Here is a 24,876-nt window from a genome sequence, read left to right as displayed (position 1 = left end):
GTTAGATGATATACATGGAATAACAAAGTGTCTTGCCCAAGGACACAACAATATATTCTACTTGAAGTCATGATTGAACCACCCTAGCAGTTCAGACAATTACCTATTAAAGAGTGTGGATGGCTCTACTTATTATTCTATTAGATGACAAGCAGCATATGAAATTAACAGCATGGCACAAAGGTAATTTTAATAACACTTGCTACTCCCCACTGACAGAGCCAGGAACCCTAGGGTATTGGCATGGTGATCCGACATAGACACTTCAGCGGGAAAGTCGTGAATAGCAAATAAAGTAGGAGGGACGCAGAGAGTCTTCCATGGAGAGACAGCGGTGTGCTTGGGAGAGTGAAAGAGAGAGAGAAACAGAGAGAGAGGGAGGATGGGAGGAGGAGGAGAAGGCAGAGATCCAGAAGGCAGAGCTGTAGACCGGCAACAGCTCCACTTACTGAGAGTCTTCCATTGGAGCGGGTGGACACTTCTCCCTATACTACTACATGTGGATTGCATTGGTTTGGTGAACACCTGAAGATATGGATATGTGGAACTGGACATGTACTTTTATATCCTCTCCAAATGATGTTTTGATTGTTGAACTTTACAGTGCGCAGTGCTGACAACGAATCTTCATTGTCAACCTTAACTATCGGACGAAGTTGATATTCCAAACTTTCAGCATGGATTCTCAACAATGTCTGGTTTTGCTCTTTCTCTTTCTCCCAAGCCAAGGTAAGATGCATTCCAAAAGCACGTCACACTCAGTAACCTTGAGTGCATTGAAAAGTTTTTGAGGTAGATTTTTGTTAGAATGTGTTGCTTAGAGACTGGAGATCAGGCGTTCTAGTTCAGGTACGTTTTTCCAGTTTCATTATTCGCAGCCCTTGTGAAATTCCAATGGTGAAAGTGCATTGATCAAACAAGGACAGATCTAGGTCCAGTTATATTCACAGATAACAGCCAGGCGTGACTGTTATGGGCTCATATTTATGCACTGGGAAATGCTGAGGTGAGGAAAAACAACACATCATAAGAGCATTCAAATTATTCTATAACTTTTGTAGGAGGATGTGAGCCTTAAATCCTCTGCCAACACCAGTAGCTAAGGTATCTCATTCAACCTGATTATTTACAACACATGGAAATACTTTTTTTTTTATTTTAAATAGTGACCACCTCACCGATGAATTGGTTATTTATTTGCAATGGTAGGTTCACAAGATCCATATTTATTTATTTAGAAAATATAGCAGGATTTATTTATTCATATAAATAAATCCTGATATATATATATATATGGGTGTAGGTGTGTATAGATAGATACATATAGATACATGTATATATATGTGTATATATACACATACATACATACATACATACATACATACATACATACATACATACATACATAACAAAACATAATCTCTGTGTATGTCTTTTTTTGTAAAATTAAGTGTTAAAAGATCCAGAGTGTCTCTACTCTACTACTGTCACAACACATTTTCAATTCTTACGTTTTTGTCCCCAGTGATCTGCACCACATTCCAGTCTTTGGAACATGCAGACATATAACATATTTAGAATTTAGAAGAATTATAAAGGAAATAGATCCACAGGGCTTTGTAATAGACTGTTGGCTTATGACACCAAAGTAATAAAATGTCAGTCTTCATATTTACTATAGTGGTATCAATGCTCATATCCGATATCATGCTCAAGTATCAATGAAGGTGCCTGCAGTGAAAGCTGACTTTAGCAATAACAATCCATTTTGGGCTGAAAAACTATATTTTCATTTGTGTATTGTATGCAAATATACAGTATATGTTACACTTTAGGGACCATATCCCATTATTGTAACTATTTTTATTGCCACCTGCCATTTGTCACTTTTAGACATTAGCAGAAGGGGACCATAGGTCACTCATTCTAAAGGTAATAAGATTCAATGTGCAGAGCTTCACTCTCATGTGATGATGAATTGATATGAATTGAGAGGCCCTCTCACCAGGTCTTGGGTTCAATTTTGGCACAGTGTACAGAGTCACTTCAGCATGCAGGCAACATATAATTAAATACACTGAAAAATGTCTGTTTCTTCATCAGACTAAGTGTTACCCCTGAAATGTACCTATTATGTCCTTGATCAGTGTTGAATACTAAGAGCCTTTTATTGTTTTATTGATTTTTAAAAATCCATCTATTTAAAATTACCTATGGCATAAGACTCTTCAGTGGTCATGGATTATGGATTCAGAATTTAACCATTAATTAATGGTACCACTGCATCATTGGTTAAATTTGTCAAATGTGGTGCACAAAATAAAATTAATCAAATGCTACATTAAGGTTTTAAATCTGTGGATTTATTTGTATTATCAGGGGTAACAAATAATTAATTGTTTTAGACAGATCCCAGTTGTTTTTTCCTTTGCAGTAGTTTTACTTCAAATTATTAGATATTTTGAGAAAATACCAAATCACTTGCAATGTCCCCAAGTACACCCTCCACAATACCCCTAAATGCAATAATGCCAAACCACAAACCGTCACTTCACCTATCCACCTGCATCTTCTTATCAAAGAAGCGGGGCCTGAACTCACCCGTAGCAGTGGGAACCCCTGTCATGCGTATTCATACTGTGGATCTTCTATGAGCATGGCCTAATCTGATCAGAGCTGCCTTCAGGAGGCACATGCTAGCTAGCATTATCTGATCAAGAACAGCCCTGTACCTGCCCCATGAACGCTCAGGTGCACCGGAGAACACGGGCATTTCAAGGTCTGGACACAAGAGCCGTGTGCTACAGGAAAACCAGACGACAGGAGGAATAGACACTGTATCCATTTAATAAGATATTGATCCCTTGACTTTAAGAAGGGCCCAGTTTGAAGGACAGCCCATCAGATGTGATTGAGTGGAAAGCCCAGGGGAGGGATGGCAGCACGACAACAATACAACAACACCACAGTGACATGGTGGAAGGATATAGTGGGACAAAATGCGATGTGTCAATCAAAACAGAATTTGTTATTGGTGTTAATGGTTTTAGTACACACACAGAAAAGTATTTTTTTATGAAAGGTCAAGTACTTTTTGTAGACTAGATACAAAAGATGTGTACTGAGCTGCTGCAAATTGCGCTTGTGTTCTCAATTAAAGTGACACAAAGCTGGAGTCCACTGGCCTTGTTATACGCATTTGATTAGCTCTTGATTGGCCTGTAGTCAGGTAAAGGCACGCTGATTACTCCTAATGCATCAGCAAAGGATTAGATTGTACCCTCAAGCAGACTGAAGCTCAAATAAAGAGAGAGATTTGTGTCCAAATAAATATACCTATATTTAAAATACTACTAATAATAATTTTTTTTATATTTTTCTTGTGCTGAGACTGTAAAATATGCGTTGTATTGTATTTTTGTGTGATTTAAGATTTAAATCCTTCTACAGTCCAGAGAAGATAAACTGAAAAGTGAAATTGTGAGTTGTGGGGGAAATGTTGGCTACATTTAGAATCACAGGAGTTACCAAGTACAGCACAAACCCAATCCTCCCAAATCCCAATCCACGCTTGTCTCACTGCTTACTCTGTTCCTTTCTACAACTATAAACACACATAACAGCCCTGCAACAAAGAAGCTCAAAGAATATGTGGATTAAAGCAGCATATTCTTTGAAAAAGAATAACATTCATTTTCAGCAGCTTCACTAAGCTTAAAACTGATTAATTAATCAAGTTTTGTATATAAAAATGATCAAATGTGCTACAAAAATTGCATTAAAATGTAACTTATTGGTACTTTTTCATGTGTATTTTTTTAGTATACTTTTGCACAGCTGTACTTAATGTAATTGAGTGCATTTAAGCCATGACTTAGCTTGATGAAGTCATGCATGACCCATGATGAACTAGTACATTAACTCATGTACAATTAAAAAGTGTTATGCTGTAGTTCTACATGGAAATTTAATATACTCTTTCCACCAGTGCATAGTACGCACATGCTTTGTAGAATGTAGAACTCCATTATAAGTAGGGGTACATGTGGATATACCCCATGTATAAAAATCTGAAGATTAGTAATATACACCACAGCTGGTGATTTATTGGTGTGTGCCACAGTTTTCCTGCACAGCAGCGCTGTGGACAATGAGAAGCGCTTAATTGAATTTGAAAAATCCCCGAAAGAAGCAGGGCATTTGTAATGTGTGAACCTTGGGTTGTCTCCTCTTGCTCTAATTACCCCAGCCTCATTAGGTTACATGTAGTTCTAAAAGCCCTATGTGGCCCTCACCTGGGTAGGGCATCTGGACACATTCCTCCATCAGCACAAATGAGGAAATGGATGTCCAGAGTTTCAGATTCCCCCCCCCCCTCCACATAGCCCTTCCCCTCACATTTGTCTCATCTCTCAGACAGTGTCTCCGGTAACCATACGCCACCTGTGTATAATGGAGGTCACCCTTCTTTTAGATTACACTGGTGTGCTGTACCAATATGGCTCTATATCTGCTAAATCCGTGCTGATGGATATTGTATAGATGTGGGAAAACCATGCAATATTAATGCATTATCTATGGGATAAATTATTAGAACCTACAGAAAGAAATTGGGGAATCTGTTGTTTATGGACCACATAAAACATACAGAAGAGTTGCTTATGGAATTTAAATTTGACATGATTGGTATGGAGATGGTAAAAGTCAGACAATATTTTTGCTTTATTCATGCTTAATCCATTAATTCAAAGTAATCTCTGAGCACTAAAAAATGTTGTGTTTTTGCCCGTATAGTTGCGTCAATCTAGACTTCTCCTACACAGCTTTTAAGCCCATAAATCACCATCACACTCTTCTTCTATTCTATGGTCAAATTGTGTTTGACTCTCCCAGTGCATGACTCTTTTAGCCTAGTATACCTGGAGGATAAGGACTTAAACTGTTTACTTTGCTTTTATTCATTCCCTGACAGCAGAGGGAGCCCCAATGGAGTGAAATGGAGTGTAGTTTATAAAGTGTGTTTTCCAAGTGCAGCTATTATTTTAAGTTAGAAAACACAAATTACTATCCCAAGGTGACCAAAAACATGTTTAAAAGGGAATAAAATCCACAAAAATGCACAGTCTGTGCATTATTGAACTCCAGTACTGCAAATAGTTATAATAATCTTTTTGTACCTCCGATAACAGTGTCGAGCTTTTGTATATTTTCTGCTCTACCCCACTACGCCTGCACTGCTCAGAGACATATAACGTTTGATCAAAATGAAACAGTAAATACACGCAAAAAGTGATCCATCCTGTTGTGGGTGTCCCATAGGTCCGCTGCACGGTTGTCTTTGTAGTCCATACACCTCTAATGTCCTGTTTCAAAGCTACACAGCCATTTTTACAGCATATAACTGTTACATAAACTACTGATGAGTCAAACCAAAATGTTGTTATTATTGAATACCTTTTATGGACTGCCTGTCGCTTTCTAACGCAACGTTTTGACCTTGTGCTACAGATAAGAATAGATATGTGTATATACTTTTATTTTTATTGAATGTCTTGATGATTGACAGTTTTAGGCCTGATTCAGTGCATACAGTTGACGTAAATGGAGTATGCTGACTGCAGGCTGATGGGATTTTCTAATTGTTTGTCCTTGAACATTTTATCGTTGAAGCAATCACATTTTGCTGATGTTATTAGTTTTTCCCATGAACAAAAAGCCAGTTTGGTATTATTCAATTAGTGAAATAATTATGTTTCTATGTGAAATAGCTTTTTGCCACTATTTTATTTAAAGCTACCATCTGGAAGTTTATTGGATTTTTGTAGATGAAAATGTGAAACCTATTCCCTCCTCTTCTCTGCTGGCCTTTGTTCAAGCTCACCTGTGCTCTCTGGTCTTGTTCTTTCAGGCCAGAGCTGACACACAACTAGCATCTAGTGGCTTGTTCACCAAATGTTTTTCAACACTGCAAAGATTTGTGGGTAATGTTGTTACAGGCACTTCCTGTGATGAGACAACACATGTATGATGGCCTAACATTAAACTAATGTCATCAGCAAAAGGTGACTGGCTGATTAAGAAAATTGTTCTAGGTCTACAAGTAGAAAATGGACGACTTTAAGAAGAAACGCCATTGCAGTGTACCATGACAAGCATCTAACAAATTCTCCTGCTCCTCATCATCAACTAATATACATTTTAGACATATAGGAAACAGGAAAGAAACATTCATATTTGTGTTTTTCCAGTTTGTTTCCAGGTAGTACCTCGTGCCCATGCTGAGGAGCGCCTCCTGCAGGATCTTTTTGTAAACTACAACAAGCTCTCTCGACCTGTACAAAACACCACTGACACTGTCCTGGTGCACTTTGGCCTGTCCATCGCTCAGCTCATTGACGTGGTAAGTACACCTCTCAGAGCAGCAAGCTAACTAGTCATATGGAAATACTAGTTATAGCAGCACCCTGTAGGGGGAGCTGGAGTAATGAGTGCGGAGATGAAGGCAGGGATTCTTGCTTATACTCCAAGCTCCATGAACTGACAATTACTGAGCGTCAAATAGTTTATGCTGAGTACTAGCAGCAGTAGGTAGTAGTCAGGAACATTATCAAAAGTAAAAGGCACTTTCAAATTGCACTGCCTGGCCAAAAAAAAAGTTGCCACCAACAAAAAGGTCACACATTTCATTGGACTGCCTTTAGCTTTGATTTCGGCATGCATTGTTGTGGCATTGTTTTGATAAGCTTCTGCAACATCACAAGATTTATTTCCATCCAGTGTTGCATTAATTTGACCTTGCATTGTTCATGGTAGTGGACCTCTTCGTAAACCCTTCTCCAGCACATACCAAAGATTCTCAATGGGGTTAAGGTCTGGACTTTGGTGGTGGCCAGTCCATGTGTGAAAATGATGTCTCATGCTCCTGAACCACTGTTTCACAATTTGAGCCCGATGAATCCTGGCATTGTCATCTTGGAATATACCCATGCCATCAGGGAAGAACAAACCTGGTCATTCAGTATATTCAGGTGCCAGCTGACCTCATTCTTTGAGCACAGACTGTTGCTGAACCTAGACCTGACCAACTGCAGGAGGCTTGTATCTATTTACTTAGTTAAATCCAGGTTGTGACTTTTTTTTTGGCCAGGCAGTGTATAATATATTATTGCTATTTTTTACTTCTACTTATTTAGTTTTCTTCAATAATGTTTATGTATATAGTCATTTGACTATAGTCTATACCAAACACCATGAGGGTTAGCCTGAATCCGACCTTGCTGTATTAAGCAACATATTATTGTTATCTATGCGGTGTACATGGTTCCATTTGAATCCCTGTCTCGTGTTTATCCATTTCCCCCTCACCATAACCACTTCCCATTGTCTCCACAGTGATAAATCTCAATCCACTGTACACATCTTATCAGCGGAAATTAAAACTGGAGTCACAATAGGAGACATCTCATTATTCCCCCAAATTAATTTTCTGCTGTCAGCGCCAGAATACAGGTCCTAATTATCAGTTCAACAGTTCAATTCAATTTTATTAACATTTTGAATTATGTCATGATATTTCAGTTCAATTGGAAAAAAACAACTTCTTTAGCCTCTATTTGGAACATGCAAATTTGGCGGTATTGCGGCTGTTGGGTTCTTTGTGTCCCAGCCTGCATCAGTGCATCTCCTGTCCCACTGTCTGGCATGCTATTATGCGACAGCACTGGGCTCTTTTAGGAGGCAGAGAAGCTGAGAAAGTCTGCTTTTCCAGAGCCTGTCTCAGATGTAGCTGGAGGAAGCCGCTGGCAACAATCAGACCAACCAACTCAGTGTGTAGGCCTGTTTACACAGAGCATGTTGGGTAATCGAGAGGGGGAAAGAAGTTACTGTGAATCTTGTCCCTGATTTGGCAGTTTTATTTGTTTATTGGTTCGGAGTTAGTAGTTGGATATTTTGAAGGAAGACTGAAGGAAGGTTTGGGAGTAGGGTCACGTAGAGTTCAGTCTGTGAAAAGCAAAAGTGGGGATTTACTGTTATACCACTTCATAAGCTTGCAGTAAGAATAAATGTTTACTAACGTATTTTTAAGCAATAAAAACATCTGTAATTGAATAACTGAATAAAAGATAAGTTGCAAGCAAATCTGTGAAAAATTACAGGCAGAGCAATGGCATTTCCATCCCCCTTAATGATAACAACCTTAATAAAGCAGGAAGAAAGACTTAATTCATATGAAGGAATAAAGATAACTTAAATCCACAGTATGTAACATTTAAATCAAAAAATAACCTAAAATAAAAGCATGTTTTTTGCATTTTGGATGTTTTTATTGCATTGGAAAACACATGTCCTTACTGTGTGCATATCCACAAACCTGACTCATACTTAATCTTCCACAGTATGGCATAAAAATTATCTCCATGGGTTATAGTTTTAACCTTCTATTTCTGTAGAATCGTGCAGGTGATGTGCCACATCCAGAAAGTTACATTCTGTACCTTTAATTAAGTGGTGAGCAGTTAGGGTTTGAATGAAGTAATTACTAAGCCCGAATAACTTTTAATCAATTATTTGCTTATTATGAATGTAAATAAGTAAAGTAAGTAAATTCATTATGGCTACTCTAATTCTAAATGTTGAAAAAGTGGGTTGTTTCAAAGATCAGGACAGACAAACAGTCTAGAGTGGTAGTTTGTAGTCTGAAGCTACAAGACTTATAGAAGCCAAAAAGAAAATAGCAGAAGTTAAAACCGTAGCCCATATTGAATGCATGAGTGGAGCGTCATGTCAGGTTAGGATCTCTGCTCCCCCATGCAAAAAAAAAAACAAAAACCAAAAAACATGAAGAGGCATCTGTGGTACCATTCTGGTTTCTGAATTCAGCAGTTGCCAAATTCCAAATAAAATTAAAATCTACATAAAAAACACTGAAGAGACTGTCAAGATGAGAGTTTTGTTGCAAATCATGACCTTTTGAGGTCATGGTTTGCCTGCTGTTTTTTTTTATTTCAGAAGGCATAGAAGATATTATGCTTTTTCAGATATTTAGTATTAAATGATGACCCAGCTACGTACAATAGGAGGTAGGTGAAAAACAAAATTTTCTGAGCACCGATGAGGGAACACTATTATAAAATGCTTAAAGCAGACCTATTATGCAAAATCTACTTTACAAAGCTTTTAATCATGCATGTTATAGTTGTTTTCCTCACCATTTACACACCTAAAGTTGTATTTGGAGAGATTTTTGAATGTTTGACCAACATTTAATCATCTATTTTGCAGACATATGGCCACTGCTCTGTACTTACTTCATTCTCCATTTTAATTTTCTGTATCTGAGATACGAATAGGATTCGGGGGCGTTGTGAAGTAATTTTCATCCTCCAACTGTGGTGCCGACAGCGGCATGGCTGTTTTTTGTGAAGATGTTTACAATGTCAGCTCTTATTGGGCACCTCAGTTTTCAAATGCAAAAATTATGAGATTTGTTTATTTTATTAAGTTGGTTTAGATGTTTAGCTGAAGGTCCAAATTAATGATCCACAGGTGTCATATGTATACTATATATATATATATATATATATATATATATATATAACTCCCCCATTCAAGAAATACACAAATGTCATGCTCCCCATAACCAGGTGTCAACATTTGTCTGCCTTTCTGATAATTAGGACGAGAAGAACCAGATGATGACTACGAACGTCTGGGTCAAGCAGGTACTTACAATGTCTTACACTGAGAACACTTAGCGGTGCCTTTGTGCTAATGGGAAGTTAATGGCCCATGCTACCGTACAGGAATGGAACGACTACAAGCTCCGGTGGAACCCTGAGGAATACGAGAATGTCACCTCCATACGTGTTCCCTCAGAGATCATCTGGAGGCCCGACATCGTCCTCTATAACAAGTAAGGCCTACCATTTACTGCAAGTGATACTAATAGTTATGAATTAAGTTTCTGTTCATGCTTTATTAAGGCTGATAAAGGTGTATTATTGTAAAGTGGTATTAAAATGAAACATATTAAACCTCAAACTTGTTGGATGTTCAAATAAAAATTTGCAAATGAAAATGCAGTAAAATGTACACATTTCCAAATCTTAAAGGATTTGTATGTAAGATGTTGAGTTCAAATTCCATAAACATGACCTAACTGTGTCCCCAGATATGAGTACTGATTGATAACAATTTTAATGCTGACTTTTTTAAATTACAAAAACATTGGACATTTTAGTTTATGTTTATGTTATAATTTGGTGTTTTGGTTCTCAAGACAATTATCCAACCAGAAAGCAGAATGAGCCACACCTGAGTCTCTCATTTGGGTTGCTAGTTTCAATGCTGAAATCCAGTTTGTTTAAGCCTAAAATGCATGGCCTGCATGTTCACATACAGACAATGAGAAAAACTTGAATGTGTCTTCCATCTGCAGGTTAAGTCACTGACAACCCAGGTTCAATTGTGACTGTAGTGCCTTTTTAAACTGCAGAGTGCAGGATGCATACACGTCCTTTAAATAATGGATGGGGAATGTTTAAAAGCTACTGATACTGATTTTGGTTAATTTGTCCTTACAAAACTCTACCAGGATTAATTAAAGGAGGTTGTGAATTCTACCAGGAGAACCCTCAAGGTATCCTGAAAATGGCTCCAAGCGAGTAAATGGTTGTCAGACAGTGTGAAAATCCAGCAAATGTCCATGAAATCGACTCAAGTGCAACCAGAAAACAAATTATTTACCATTTTTGGAGGTCAAATGAAAATCACAATTAAACTAATTTAATGTCTTTAAAACGTGTGTGTGAGTGTGTGTGTGTGCATGCGTGCAGGGGTGGGGGTGTGTGTGTGTGCGCGCATGCGTGTGTGTGCGTGTGCTAACATGCATTTCCTGATTATCAGACAATAAAATTATTTTGAACTAGATGCAGACAGCCCACATCTGAATTATTTTGACCTCAAGAGCTGCTTATACTATCTGTACTGGGGCAAGACAAATTTTGCCCACTCACAAAATCAGGCCCATTAATCTGCCTTAGTTCCTGACCTTTCTCTTGAATAAGCAAAGGAAAATTAAAATGAGAATTAAAAAATATTTTTCAAAGAAATGGTTGAGGAGAGACAGTGGATTCCCAATGCTAATGGATGAATGGACCAAAGGGAAAACAAACTAATGTCTTGTCCTATGCCAATGTCACAAAAACATTTAGATGAAATAAATATGAAGGAGGTCATGCCTAATGGATATAGTTATAAACAAGCCTCCAGCATTACGCAGAGCCATACATTAAACAATGGATTTGTAGATACAATCAGAGTGGATGTATGCAAAGGTCAGAGGTCAGATGGTGTGCCCCCGATAGGATATTATTTCAAAAATTGTAATCATCTTTAAGAAAACATGGAATAAATAACTGTCACATCTGTCAACATCGATGACTTTGTGTACCATTCTAAAAATGTAATATGAGTTTTCTATGAGCACAACAGACCTCTGAATACGTAATGGATGCTCTTGCTAATGGCATTGCATCTATCAGGTTTGACAATGTTGAGATTTCCATTTGAACTTTGAATGAGAAATGAAATTGAAAAGATCTTTTGACAGTTGTGGAAAATAACAAATGCACAAGTATACTGGAGACATCTGTTTACCCTCAGGGAGAAACTGCGACATAATTAAAATATTGGAAGCAATCAAGTCAATTGATTTAGCTAAATAAAATAATTAGGTTCAGAATATCCAATTAAAACATGTCTATTGGAGTCAGCACAAGTGGAGTAGTAGAGCAGAAATGTTCACTCATGTGCAATAGTGAAACTGTCTTTAAGGCCATTTATTGGCATCTGGGCATGTTATCTTTCATCTAACAAATCACTCCATGCCTTGGTTGAGCAGCAGTATATCTTGGGTAACCTAGATATCAACTCACAGACACAATAAGTAAACAAGCAAAATGCATAGTTAGCTTTATTACCGGTACGTAGAATGTACAGATGTCAGAGCATATGAGCAGCCTTGATGAACAACAGCCTTAATTAACTTGATGTTAATTATAATGCTTTTGTAGCAAATAAGCTGACAAAGAGTTATATATGGTATGCACTCTACACTCTATACACTATTATTTTTTTCAAATTTTTTTATTTACAGTTGGCATACATTGAAGTAGACATATATTTGTTCTCCTAGTTTTCTACTTTCTTACTTTGTCTCCACACACCCACTTAGGCTACAGTAGACAGCATATGGATGTAATTAATTGTCTGTCTCCAGTTTTGCTTTATTTTTAGACTTACAATGAAAATCTTCAATCTTAATGGTACACTATTTAAGTTTTTTGTTGAAGGTCTGCTACCTGTTTGTCCCGTGAAAACGCTATTGCTTTATCTAAAATGTTCCACCATATTGGGATTGAGGGATGGGTTAAATGCAGAGGATAAATTTCCCTACAGAAGGACAATAAAGTGCATCTTAACCATTTTTACCTTCACCCTAACCCCAACTCTAAACCTTTCAATAGGTCACATTTTTATATAGCGCTTTTCCACCTTCAAGGCACTCAAAGCACTTTACATCAAGGAACCACATGCCCATTCATACACCAGTGTATGCAGAAAATCTGACCGCCGGATTCGAACTGCCAACCTTCGGACTGACAAACACTCTACCAGCTGATTTACTGTCACTACCTGAGCTGCCTTAATTAAGTAGTGGTACTTATGTCATTTTCAGGTGTTTTTATTCATGGAATCATTGGCTTCTCTCCATGGAGTTTGCTAAGGTTTCAGACAATCCACATATAAACTTACATAGTACCCCTTTATCTCTAAAACCATCTTGATTTTGTTTTCTCGTTTTTATTTTCCAGCGCTGATGGTGATTTTGCGGTAACTCACCTGACCAAGGCTCACCTGTTCTATGACGGTCAGATCAAGTGGATGCCCCCGGCCATTTACAAGTCCTCCTGCAGCATTGACGTCACATTCTTCCCTTTCGACCAACAGAGCTGCAAGATGAAGTTTGGCTCCTGGACTTATGATCGTGCCAAAATCGATCTGATCAGCATGGCCAGCAATGTGGACCAAATGGACTATTGGGAATCAGGCGAGTGGGTGATAGTCAATGCGGTGGGAAAGTACAATACAAAGAAGTACGAGTGCTGCACAGAGATATACGCCGATATCACGTACTACTTCATCATCAGAAGGCTGCCTTTGTTCTACACTATCAATCTCATCATCCCTTGCCTGCTTATTTCTTGTTTGACCGTTTTAGTTTTTTATTTGCCGTCACAGTGTGGAGAAAAGATTACATTGTGCATATCGGTTCTCCTCTCGCTAACTGTGTTCCTTCTGCTCATTACGGAAATCATACCTTCAACATCGCTAGTGATTCCTTTGATCGGTGAATACTTGCTTTTCACGATGGTCTTCGTCACATTGTCAATCATCATTACAGTTTTTGTGCTAAACGTGCATCACCGCTCGCCGCAAACTCATGGAATGCCTCATTGGGTAAGGAGGGTGTTCTTGGACCTGGTGCCGAGGGTTCTCTTCATGAAACGGCCCCCAGGAACAGCCAAGAATAACTGTAAGAAGTTGATAGAGATGATGCACAAACCACCGACCGTGTCTACAACAGGGAACTCGCAAACCTTCTGGGCAGGACTTGAGACGGGTTTGAAACAGATAAGTCAGTTAGAAACCACGATAGTTAAAACGCCAACCGATAGTCCAAATATCCATGTGAGTTCTCCTTCTCCACCGCTCTCTGCTAAAGAAGACTCAGATGAAAATGACCATACACTGAAGCCAAATTTTTTCTGCCGTTCCCCATCGGGAAAGTATTCAGTCCTTTCTGAAAACCTACGTGGATTAAAATCTGCAGCATCCTCTTGTTCTCAGTTGTCTTTGCCTCCGACCTTACCCTTAGGTCCACTCCGATGTCTGTCTAAGGAAGAGTCCCAGAAGCCATGTATGAATGGTCGTTCACACAGTGTGGAACAAATGTGTGATCATCAAAGGGAGTATTCTCCAAAGAACGAGCATCTTTGTAGATCTCGCAGCTTCAACCACTGCTGTGTGCACACTGAGGGGACCCCAGGCGCAGCGAGGAGAGTGAAGACACCCCTGAAAGAGAACTTATTAGAGACGCTTACAGCTCAGCTCACTAAAGATGTGAGCACTGAACAGGACGTGGTAGTTCCCTCCATATCACCAGCTTTGCTGCGGGCCTTAGAGGGGGTCCAGTACATTGCTGACCATCTTAGAGCAGAGGATGCAGACTTTTCTGTAAGTTTTTCTTATGTTATTTCCAGTTCATTTTATCATAGTTCTAATGTTAAACATATGTCAACAAATATGACTACAGGTTGTTGAATATGCATTTTAAACTCAGCAAGCAACCACAGCATCGGACACTTTTTTATTACCAGCAATGTAAACAGTTCAGCCTTTACACCTGTCTGACCTGTCAACAGTCCTTCACTGTTCTTTGGTTTGGGCACTATGGTAGATGGCTCCCTGGCCTTGTTATTTTAGTTGCTTGACAGCAATTAGCTAAATTGCCATAGTATATTTTTTATGTTGTCAGAAAGGGCCAATCAGTATCTTGTCTTGCTAAGCTGTCATAACAGCATTTTGATGCTTGGAAACAACCAAAGAGGAAGTAAAAAATACATTTGTCAAACTGGCTGAAATACATTTAAATTAGAACTAAGCTAAAAGTTACATATTGGAATATTAAAATAAATACAAACAAACAAGTTGATTATTAAAACAAACCTCAAGATCAGAATACATCCCTTGATGTAAGAAACAGGCCATGGCTGATGGTGTCACTAACACCTCACATCTCATTCACTAGGCTGCCTGGAAAGACCCCTTTAAAACAATAGTAATTTGACCTTGAATTTTTTATGAGCACGGAAAGTCCCGATTGGCTGACATTTAGGAGATGGCCTCTTAATGAAAAAATCAGACAGTGGAGAGAAATCAATCATGACTGAAGGTTGACAGCTGGTAAAGGGGTGTGTGAGTAATGACTTACCCATGTAAGTGTGTGTTTGTGTGTGTGTGTACACACAGGTGAAGGAGGACTGGAAGTACGTGGCCATGGTCATCGACAGGATCTTCCTCTGGATGTTTGTGCTGGTCTGTATTCTGGGATCAGTGGGCCTCTTCTTGCCCCCCTGGCTCGCTGGAATGATCTGAAGCCTTACAGTGGACAACATATCCTATATTGTAAAAAGATCTTACTTTTTATTTTTATTGTAAGAATTTAGTTTGTTTTTCAGTTGTTGACATGTAACAATTCTTGATGAGGGCAATTGGCCAACAGAAAATCAGTTAACTTTTTCATTTTTGCTGCATTTTTCTCAAACTTTATCTATTCTTTAGAGAGACTTTAAAAAAGAGTAAGATTGAAATAATACAGCACTGAAAGTACATTTGTATTTTTTTTCTAACACTTAAATCCTTTTATGCGAAAAGGGGTCTAGGTACCGCTGGTGGAGCAGTTAAATTGTGTCCCCAGGTTTATTGACAGCAACAAATCCTTGTAACAATAGACATTTATTAGGATACGTCAACAGCTATACTATCACAGCAGTCATTCAAGTAAACAGTGACGTGATTCAGGTAGCACAGATTTCACTGTTTTACCCAAACAAAGTTAAAAGGGGTTCTATTTGCACCTTCCTAAAGGCTCTATCTTTTAGATACTTTCTTATGCTGCATGAATCTGCTTTTAGCAGTTAAATACTATATATAATTATAGTAATAAAGATAGAGCTATATGAGAAATAAAAATGTTGTGCAGGTTTAGGCAGGATTTTGTGTGGACAGTTGAAGGCCCTCGATTCAGATTCAGAAATTATGCCACAAAGCACTTTTTATATCCCATTGAAATGAGTACAAATATTTAATCCCAACATGTTCAAGGTTTATCCATACACACCTTATTACTATGTTTGTCCCATTAGTGAATCATGTGTGGCATATTTCACACATGAACAATACGTTAATACAATATAAGGAAACTTATTTTTTGTTTTTATAAGGATACTTATTTTGTGTTTTTGTTTTTTGTTTTGTTTTTTACAAAAAAATGCATTAAAGGAACTCTCCCCTAATCCTAACCCCCCACAAGCATCAGGCAGACATCAAAACAAACAGTGGCCCAAACTAAACCTGGAAACCTTGAAAAAGGATGACATTTGAAAATGACAGGATATTTGACTTGTTCTAAAATGTTAAACATGGAATGTAGTTTTAATCCCCCAATGGCGAGCTGCCTTGCCTCATTTCTCAGACAAATGTCATTGGTTTATTTTGCTGTAAATAGAACATTGTGTTGGAGTATTAAAATATAATGTTTGTGTTGTAATTCTTGATCGGCAGGAACAATAAAAATATTTTTACAATTACTCCTGTACATTATTTGGTGACACTGAAGATTCTCCATGTTTGTTAAACAGGTCCATTTTAACTGTCATGTTTATAATCTTTAGGTTTTTCTGATTAAATGAAACATACCTGAAGATTCCTGGTTTGTTGACATTGACATTTTGACATTTCATCAGCTGCATTCGCCTAGTTCTTTATTATTAAATCCATACAAATTCATTATTGGTACACTTAGCATGTGTATTTACAGAGACAATTAATTACAAACAGATGTTAAGGTCAACGTCCCCTCTATTTCATAACATGACATTTAGTTTGTGTAATTAATAACTCTGTGGACGAGCGTGGCATTTCACCACTCCTTCTTTTGGGTACCTGCTCATACATCCTTGTACTTTGTCTGCATACAATCTTTTGTTCTAGTGTAAATTATATATTGTTTCTACAAATAACTACTGACAAGGAGCAGCTTATTTAATTTATATCAGTTCTCTGGTGTTATGAATAGTTTAACAATTTTGATCACCACCAGCCCAATTCACACACATTCAGATCAAAAGATGTTCTGGTACTTTAAGGAAAACAGCTGTTTGAGCAAATTACTTGTAATACCATGGATAAATGTCAGCCCTGATTATTTAGGTTTTTATAACCTTCCTGAACTTTTTCCAACTCATTTTCATGCTGCTAAACTGCTAAAAAAAGTGTTCATTAAAAACACTATTACCACTGAGGATTCCCTCAACCTTTGTTTTTTGAAGTCACTAATGAAATCAATGTGTATACTGCACTGGGGGTATTTTTACTTGTTTCATTTTCTGCTTAATTGCCACCTTTTTCTGCTTTTTTTGTGTCGAACGCTCAATGTTTAGTTTTGTGCTGAGCCATGGGAACAGAATCATTGTGAGACAAGGTCAAAACTGAGGTCTCCATGCTGGGCATCGAAGTGTAGCATTACAGACTCTTAAATCTCATTAAATCTGAGCTTCCACTGAGTTGGAACTGCAGCATGAAGATGGGTAAGCGTTGGTGGACAAAGGTAACGTTATGTATGATTGGAGTGAAAATGTTACTAATTGGATTTAGAGAATATATGAAGGTTTGTTGAATAGATTTGACAAGGAAGGTTTGGTGCTTTTCTCTTCGCTCTGCGTTTTAGACACATACTTTGAAGGTTTTTTTGTCTAAGCATTTCTGAACTCCCTTTTATCCCTCTGCTGATCAGGCACTTTTAAAACTGCAAGGAAATTTTTATGAACTCCAAAATTTCCTCATCAATCTTAAATTGTCAAAACTTTATACACTAAATGGTACATCGGCTGAAAGAGTCACCACCTATAAATATCTTGGCTTTTGGCTTGATGAAAAATTCCTTTAAAATCCTTTAAAAAACATAGCTCAGGATTAAGTACCAGTATAAAATCAAAATGATAATTCTATTACAGAAACAAATATTGTATCCACATAAACGGCAGAAAACAAATAGTGCCAGCAACCTCTCTTTCCATACTGGATCATGGGGATGAGGTGTACATGCAGACTACAGCCTCTACTTTGAAACCGTTGGATCCACTATTTCACTCTGCCCTTCGTTTTATTACAGGTGATGGATTTGAAGCCCATGACTGTATTCTCTATGGAAAAGTGGGCCATCACTGTCTATTAGAAGAGAGCAGCACTGTATGAAATGTATCTATAAGGGACTACTTCAAAACCTGCCAGAATACCTCACCTTCTTGTTAATCATTAATACTGGAACATATAATACGAGATCACATGACTGCATAAGGCTGAGGACTAGCTGCACCAAAACTGAGGTGGGAAAGAGGCTTTTGACTGCACAAAATGCACAAAATGCAATAAACTCCAGGCTAAATTGGATACGTTGCTGACAGAATCGCAATTTAATAATCCAGTACCAAACTTTTAAACACATGCCTGCACCTGTTTTTAATGTTTTATATGAACTTATGTACTTCTTTGTTTTGTTTGTTTTTCTGTTTGTATTGAAAAAGAGAGTCTAAGTGCTCTCATTGGGTTCTGCTGCATAAATAAAGATAAGGAAAGAAAGAAAAGAAGAAAATAAAGCTGGGAAAGAGATTTGTCCAGCTTTGCTCTGAGCAGACCACCAGAACATCCAGATCCACAAGTCACAATGACTGCAGACTCCCCAGATGTAGCTCAGCCTTTGCACAGACAGCCTTCTCATACAAGAGCATTAAAGAATGGAACAAGCTCCCAGACAGACTGAAGCTCCCTCTGACCTGAGGGACTTATCTTATAATGTTAAAAAAAGTTATTTTAGAGAATCAGCTTTGTCAACACTGATCTGTATTTTTTAATGAAAGAATGGGAGAATGCATGGTTTGATTATAAAAGAGTGGAAACTTAAATGTATTTTAATTGTTTGTAACCTACCCGGGGATTGCAGATGTAAACACTGTACATGGTCCCTTTTAAAATAAACCAATAAACTAAACTAAGAACTCCAAAAGGTTTTAGGTCAACTGTTGGATTCCCAAAATTGATGCAGAAAATTCAATGAAATTACATGCAAATATGAAAGTAATGCTGCATAATAGTGTGTCTTATGATGCATACATTTCACAGTGTAGTAGTGGTTTGGGATGAAAACCTTTGAGTTAAGACCGCCTGCTTCACTCTGAAAGTACTTTAGCTGGACTCCATCTCATTGTAATTTACATGCTCCTCTTGTCTTTTGACATTGGCAGGACAACACATTTGCTGTTTTGGCTCGCCAACACCAAAACAATCTGGTCCGGCGCCTGAGATATATAGTACTTCCTGTGTCCTTGTCTGGGACTCACTCAAAAGTACAATTGGCACAACCCTTTCTACAGTGATTTATGTATATGAATCAAGAGAGTGTTCACATTTTTGGCATCGTCCACTAGTTCAGTGTCCAAAGTTTGAAACAGCTCAATAAAATTTAATTGAATACAGAAGGTAGAAATAAACAATCTCCATCTTATTACAACTAATTGGGCAGTGTAGTGTAAAATATGTGTTAGGATAGAAAGGTCAAAGTAGTCGTAAACTAGTAGGGAACTTGAGAGAGATGGACACAAGCAGATTTTGAGTAGAGAAGTGTCCTCATAATAAGACCAGGTGAAATAAGTGTGATTTTTGTTTTCATAGAGAGATCATTACACAAAGTTTAATAGTGTAAACATCTGCTACGTGATAAATTGACATTGCCCTTGTTGTCCGCTGCGTATCACAGATTAGCTTCACCCCTCTCACAACCTCTAAAGGACAAACCAAAGAAAATAAGCAGGCAAATAAATGTTTACCAATCTTTGGGCAAAGTTTTTGTGAAAGAAATTGTACATAAAAAGTTCAGGGTTTGGAATTCCTCATCTGTCTTTGAAGGTTACTCACTTTTTCTTACTTTTCATACTTTGTGAGGGTAATGAACCAACCAAATTTAGAGACAAGAATTATGAGGGAAGACCAGTGGAAAGGCCAGATTTATCAGAACCAACTCAGGCTCGGACATTTTGCCTCCCATCCAGAACTCTTTCTCTATTGTGAAGGCATGATCTGAAAAGCTGCTTAGGGTTTCTTTATTGGAGTTGAAATGTCTCGAGCTAAAGATGACAAAGTTTGAAAATGTTTGAAACTGTGTGGATAGTCATGATATTAAATGCTATTATTGCCATTATTACATTCACAACAATAGAAAAAGCGACTAGAGTTACGATTACTGTTGATTATGACTACTGTCGACAGTGAAAATTGCTTTTTTGGAGCAGATTGAATCAAAAATATATTGAGATCTGAACCAGCACAACTATCAATTCACCACATAGTCTTATCTTGACATTCTCTTCATGCCTCTGGATAAGGTAAGGGAAGGTATGCTATATGGTCCCATATGGAAATATGTCCTTTGTGCATTTGACCCATCCTTCCATGCTGCTGGGACAACCTGTCAGGAGCAGTGCTGCACTAGGGGACCCATCTCTAGATCTTGAGCTAGGCTTGATCAGGATTACCTTGGCTACAGGATTTTATCAACACACTACTACATACTATAAAATGAACGAGGGATTATAGTACTATCCCTCATGTATTCGTCAACATTATAAAAAGCAATCAGGAACATATAGGTTTATGTGTTTGCCTGTACATTTTACATGCATATAGCTACTCGCACAGACTAAGAACCCAGTGTAGACGACTGGCCTTAAACCACACACCTTGTTATGCTATGAGGAACATCTGCTGAGGTGGTCTTCCAATCGAATCTCCAATCATGACATCTTAAACACATAATCCTCTCAAATACTTGTTACCCACCAAAACAGCCTAATAGGTCACATCACAGCCTCTACACGAGAGCGCTGCTTATCAAACTATGAATGAAAAATGCGCGAGCTATTTCTGTAACCGTGGCAATGTATTTTCTATACCTGAGCCTTCTAAATGGGTTAAGGTGTGAGCGACCAGAACCCCCGCGGGAAGCCATTAGACCAACAATTCCAGTGCATTTTTCCCTCCTTCAGCAAAACTCAATGTGATCCCCCCAGTCACAGGCAATTTAAAAGTGCTGCCACTTTATAGACACGACAAGAGGGGGGGTCTCTCTATCCAGGCAGGACATATAAGAGCCCTGGAGACTTCACACAAGCCACGTCCATGAATTCAATCTAGTCATAGCTCTCCAGCCCTGGCTTGCAGCGTTCCATTCCCCTGAGTGATGCTGAGGAAAAAGTGTCTTGCTGATGGTCACCACTTTTCTAACTATGTACCAAACAGTGATCAGTGCAAACGCCAATTATACTGAAAAGGTATTGGCTATTTGCTAAACAAGTCACTGCTTTATCCATGTTAGCAAAATCTCTCAAGGGACAAAGCTGTTTCTGATGTTTTGCTTTAAAGCTTATATGATATATTGATTTCCCTTGGTCCCTTGAGTCTCTTGGTCAGGAATTCTAATGGTTCAAAAGGATAAAACATGAAATTTCCATTAGGCTTACCACATGTGTTTTTCAGTTAACACGAATGACCTGAAACATGGTGAAAGTGATGTTTTTCTGTACAATAAAACAAACCCGCTATTCAGTACTACTAAATCTCTATTTTCACAACAGCTTCTATTCTGTTTCTGTTTAGTCAGAGCAAAGTAGGAGGGTCTGAGATATGAACAAGAAGGGTTTCCTGCTCACTTAGAGATAGGCGCACAGATTACTAAAAAGAGATTACTGAAAAAAAAACAAAAAACAAACATGAATGAGACAAAAAAACATACACAGAACCATACCAACTTGACAATGCCTGATCCTGTCTCATCTCGGCCCTGGTTAGTACTTGGATGGGAAACCATTGGGAACACCGGATGCCACAGTTGTCCAACAGTGACTCTAATGCAAACGGCTGTGTCCTTAGGCAAGACATTTCACACACCTTTTCTAGTATGAATGTGGTGTGTGAGTGAGTCCATAATGGCATATTTAAATCACTCGTCTGCATATTATAAAGGTCCATCTGTCACCCATATGATACACCCCAAGACAGCAATATTGTTACTCTCACGACTCCAACCTTTGAGAGAGAGATAGTTTAAAAAGTCTGAGGTGTTCCCTGCCCATGTCTGTCTCTACGCTATCAATTCATTATTTAGCACAGAGGTTAGTGTGGCCGCCTTCAGTGCTGCTCCAAAAGAATTGGATGCGAGTGTTGGACTTCAGAACTCTCTAAAGGTCTCACTCCTCCTCAGGTCAGAAAACACAGACTTACAAGCAGTGAGCCGCAGTGGATCAGGACAAGGTCTGTCTGAAGAGAACGAGGCATCTCCAGGCAAAATGCAAAATGCCCCAAAAAAGCCTACAACATACTCACATGTAACCTTGGAATTGTTAAATAAATTAAACGGAAAAAAGCTGCTGCAAAAGTTTTCTTCTCTGTAATGGTAAATGTAGGGATGGGCAATGGTATATCAGTATCGCCGGATATCTGAAGGTTTTAGTAGATATCGTATCACCAAAAAAATCAGCTAATATTTTGTAATTTTTGTTTTTTGATTTTGGTTGCCGCCCCTGTCTGTATGTGTCCTCAGTGTCCTCAGTGCATCAGGTTTGTAATTTTGAGGAGTCTAATGATGTTAAAATAGCAATAGAAGTGCAATTAGGCTAAAAAATATGGCTGTATGTAACAACTTATTTTATATTTCAAATAAATACATTTTGTTATTATTTTAGAAAAGTGAAAAATATATTTAGGATCTTTACTTAATAAATTTGTGGGGCATGCTATGGATTTCAAAAGCTAAATATCGGTATTGGTGAAAATTGGTTACCAAATATCAGATATTGGCTCAAATAACCACATCGGACCAGCCTTGTCCTCATAATTGTGCTTTACAATAAAAAAAACAATTCAGCCAGTCATACAGGTACCTTCAATTATCAGTGTGTGCAACCAGAGACTTTGGACTCTACAGCTGCCCCTGGATACAATCTCACCGTTGAAATACACTTGGAGTAAAGTGGTTTGAGCCGGGATTCACTGCTGCTTTGTTGCACAGCTGGTGGTATGAACATGACAGGTATGAAGATGTCTGTCAATGCTAATGTTTAATAAAGCATAGCCAGGATTTAATTGGTGTTAGGCATAGACCCCCCGCTGAATTGTCACCAAAGAAAAACAGCCCTTGAGATGATTGGCGCCTTCTGTAGCAACCGTGTTTATTTCAATTACTGTTCCATGTAAGACACTTTGAACATGGACAGCACATATCAGTATGAGGTTTAAAATGGTTTAAAGTTAAACATGCTCTATGCTATTTGAGGTTCAATGTTTTTGGAAGAAATATCCAAACACATAACCCACAAATGTTGAACCTTATCTTAAATTGCGGTTACAGCCACAAACCTGTCTTTTCTAATCTTATGGTCTTTCAGTTGAAAACAATCACGTCTTTGGGGTTGTATAATGGCACCACTCTAAAGCAGACCATCCTTGTGGCCATAGTAAAGGCACAAATTACTATATTATGAATGAATCTTTATAATAGAGGTTTGTGGCTCATCTGATAGAGCAAATTTCAGTATTCTAGGTTCTAATCTGGGCGCCACTATTTTTACTCTTTGAATGCTTAAAGTTTCAAAAACTCTATAGAGTGCCCTTTCCGCAGGTAACTAACTTCCTCTTCGCATGATGATTCACTTGAAAGCTAGGTTGAGTTTCATTGTTCAGTGCCAAGTTACCTAACACTTCAAACAAAAAACTATAAAATCTAGCTTTCACTGAACCTAAATTGCTAGTGCTAGTGTTCACCTGCTCCACCATTGTTTGAAATATAAAGGCAGAGAAGACCTGTTAGCTCAGTGCCTACCTTTAATTGGTGAAAAATGGGATAGAAGAAAAAGGAGCCAGGGACAGTGACGCTTCTGAGCACACACAATGAACCCTTTTAACACTGCTCCCCACTCTCTATCCCCGACTACTGCTAGGCCTGTCATATTAAGCTTTGTCAGAATCCAATTAGTGCAGAGTGCGAGGAGTTTAAAAAATCCTCTCATTTACAGAAGTTATTTTAATTTAAAATGAGTGTGTCCCGGGTGCATCAACAACTAATCATTTTCAGAAGAGGTCTTAAACTTTGTGGAGATGCCTTCCTCATTTTTCTAATGTCCTGCCTCATTATAACAAATTCACAAAGGCTACACAATATTAACGTTTTAGAAAAGGGAAGATCTTTCAAAAGCTGCATGTGGATGTTATTTCAAATAGCTTAGACATGTCCTGGAGTTAGCTCTGATTTTAATAGGCCTCTAAATAAAGGCCTCTGTGAAAAATAAGCATCTAAGCAATGCATGGGTAAATGTGCCATCTTACTTAAAAGTATTTGTTTAGATATGCTCTAAGTAAGACCCATGAATGCAGACTTATAGTGTATAATAAAGTATGCGTCAGTGATAACATGAGCGAATGTGTCTGGACAAGACAAATAAAAAAAAAAATCAGATTTTGGGCTAAAATGGGACATCATCCATGTTCAAAAGTAGAGATATCAATACCCTTTATGCTCTCTTCAGTTGGACGTAATAAGGAATCAAGTGCATTACAACTGCCTGTTCTCTTTTGGGGGATCTGAATATTTTGGATTCATTCATTTCAAAGAGTTGTTCAAAAGACTGGCTCTTTTACTATGTATTCAAATGACAGAAGCCATTTTAACTACAAAATAATCACTGAGAGAGAGACGACCAAGACTCAGATTTGTTTAAAATGGTTCAAACTGAGAGTGGGAGAGTGTTTTCATGATTTCAAAGGATATAATCTGAATAAAACGCTGCACTACAATAATAAGAATTTAAAAATCTAACTGTTATTATAATGCCAATGCCACACGTTTGGTTATTCACATTTAAATTCTTCCTTGAAAATATCTGTATTCTAGGACAGCAACTAACAAGTATTTTAATCGACTGATCT

At 38.0% G+C, this 24,876-nt stretch overlaps 1 protein-coding gene across 1 annotated transcript; it reads left to right on the top strand.

The window, feature by feature from the left end:
- The first annotated feature begins 671 nt into the window (after positions 1-671).
- Positions 672-16,320, top strand: chrna4b (cholinergic receptor, nicotinic, alpha 4b). Its single transcript, XM_055222809.1, has 6 exons — positions 672-729; positions 6,249-6,400; positions 9,678-9,722; positions 9,804-9,913; positions 12,876-14,298; positions 15,094-16,320. Exons 1-6 carry the CDS (start codon positions 678-680, stop codon positions 15,217-15,219), a joined length of 1,908 nt encoding a protein of 635 aa, XP_055078784.1. The 5' UTR covers positions 672-677; the 3' UTR covers positions 15,220-16,320.
- Positions 16,321-24,876: the final 8,556 nt, after the last annotated feature.

This window comes from Periophthalmus magnuspinnatus, chromosome 7, assembly GCF_009829125.3.
Source record: "Periophthalmus magnuspinnatus isolate fPerMag1 chromosome 7, fPerMag1.2.pri, whole genome shotgun sequence".
NCBI classification, from domain to species: Eukaryota; Metazoa; Chordata; class Actinopteri; order Gobiiformes; family Gobiidae; genus Periophthalmus; species Periophthalmus magnuspinnatus.
Note: the sequence above shows the minus strand (reverse complement) of the source record. Positions and strands in the feature narration are given on the sequence as shown.

What these genes read in the sequence shown, in the direction of transcription:
- chrna4b (XM_055222809.1), top strand. Translation starts at nt 678, where the DNA reads ATGGATTCTCAACAATGTCTGGTTTTGCTCTTTCTCTTTCTCCCAAGC. An exon ending in TCTCTTTCTCCCAAGCCAAG is followed by an intron (nt 730 to 6,248) that starts GTAAGATGCATT and finishes GTGTTTTTCCAG; the next exon opens with TTTGTTTCCAGGTAGTACCT. An exon ending in GACATCGTCCTCTATAACAA is followed by an intron (nt 9,914 to 12,875) that starts GTAAGGCCTACC and finishes TTTATTTTCCAG; the next exon opens with CGCTGATGGTGATTTTGCGG.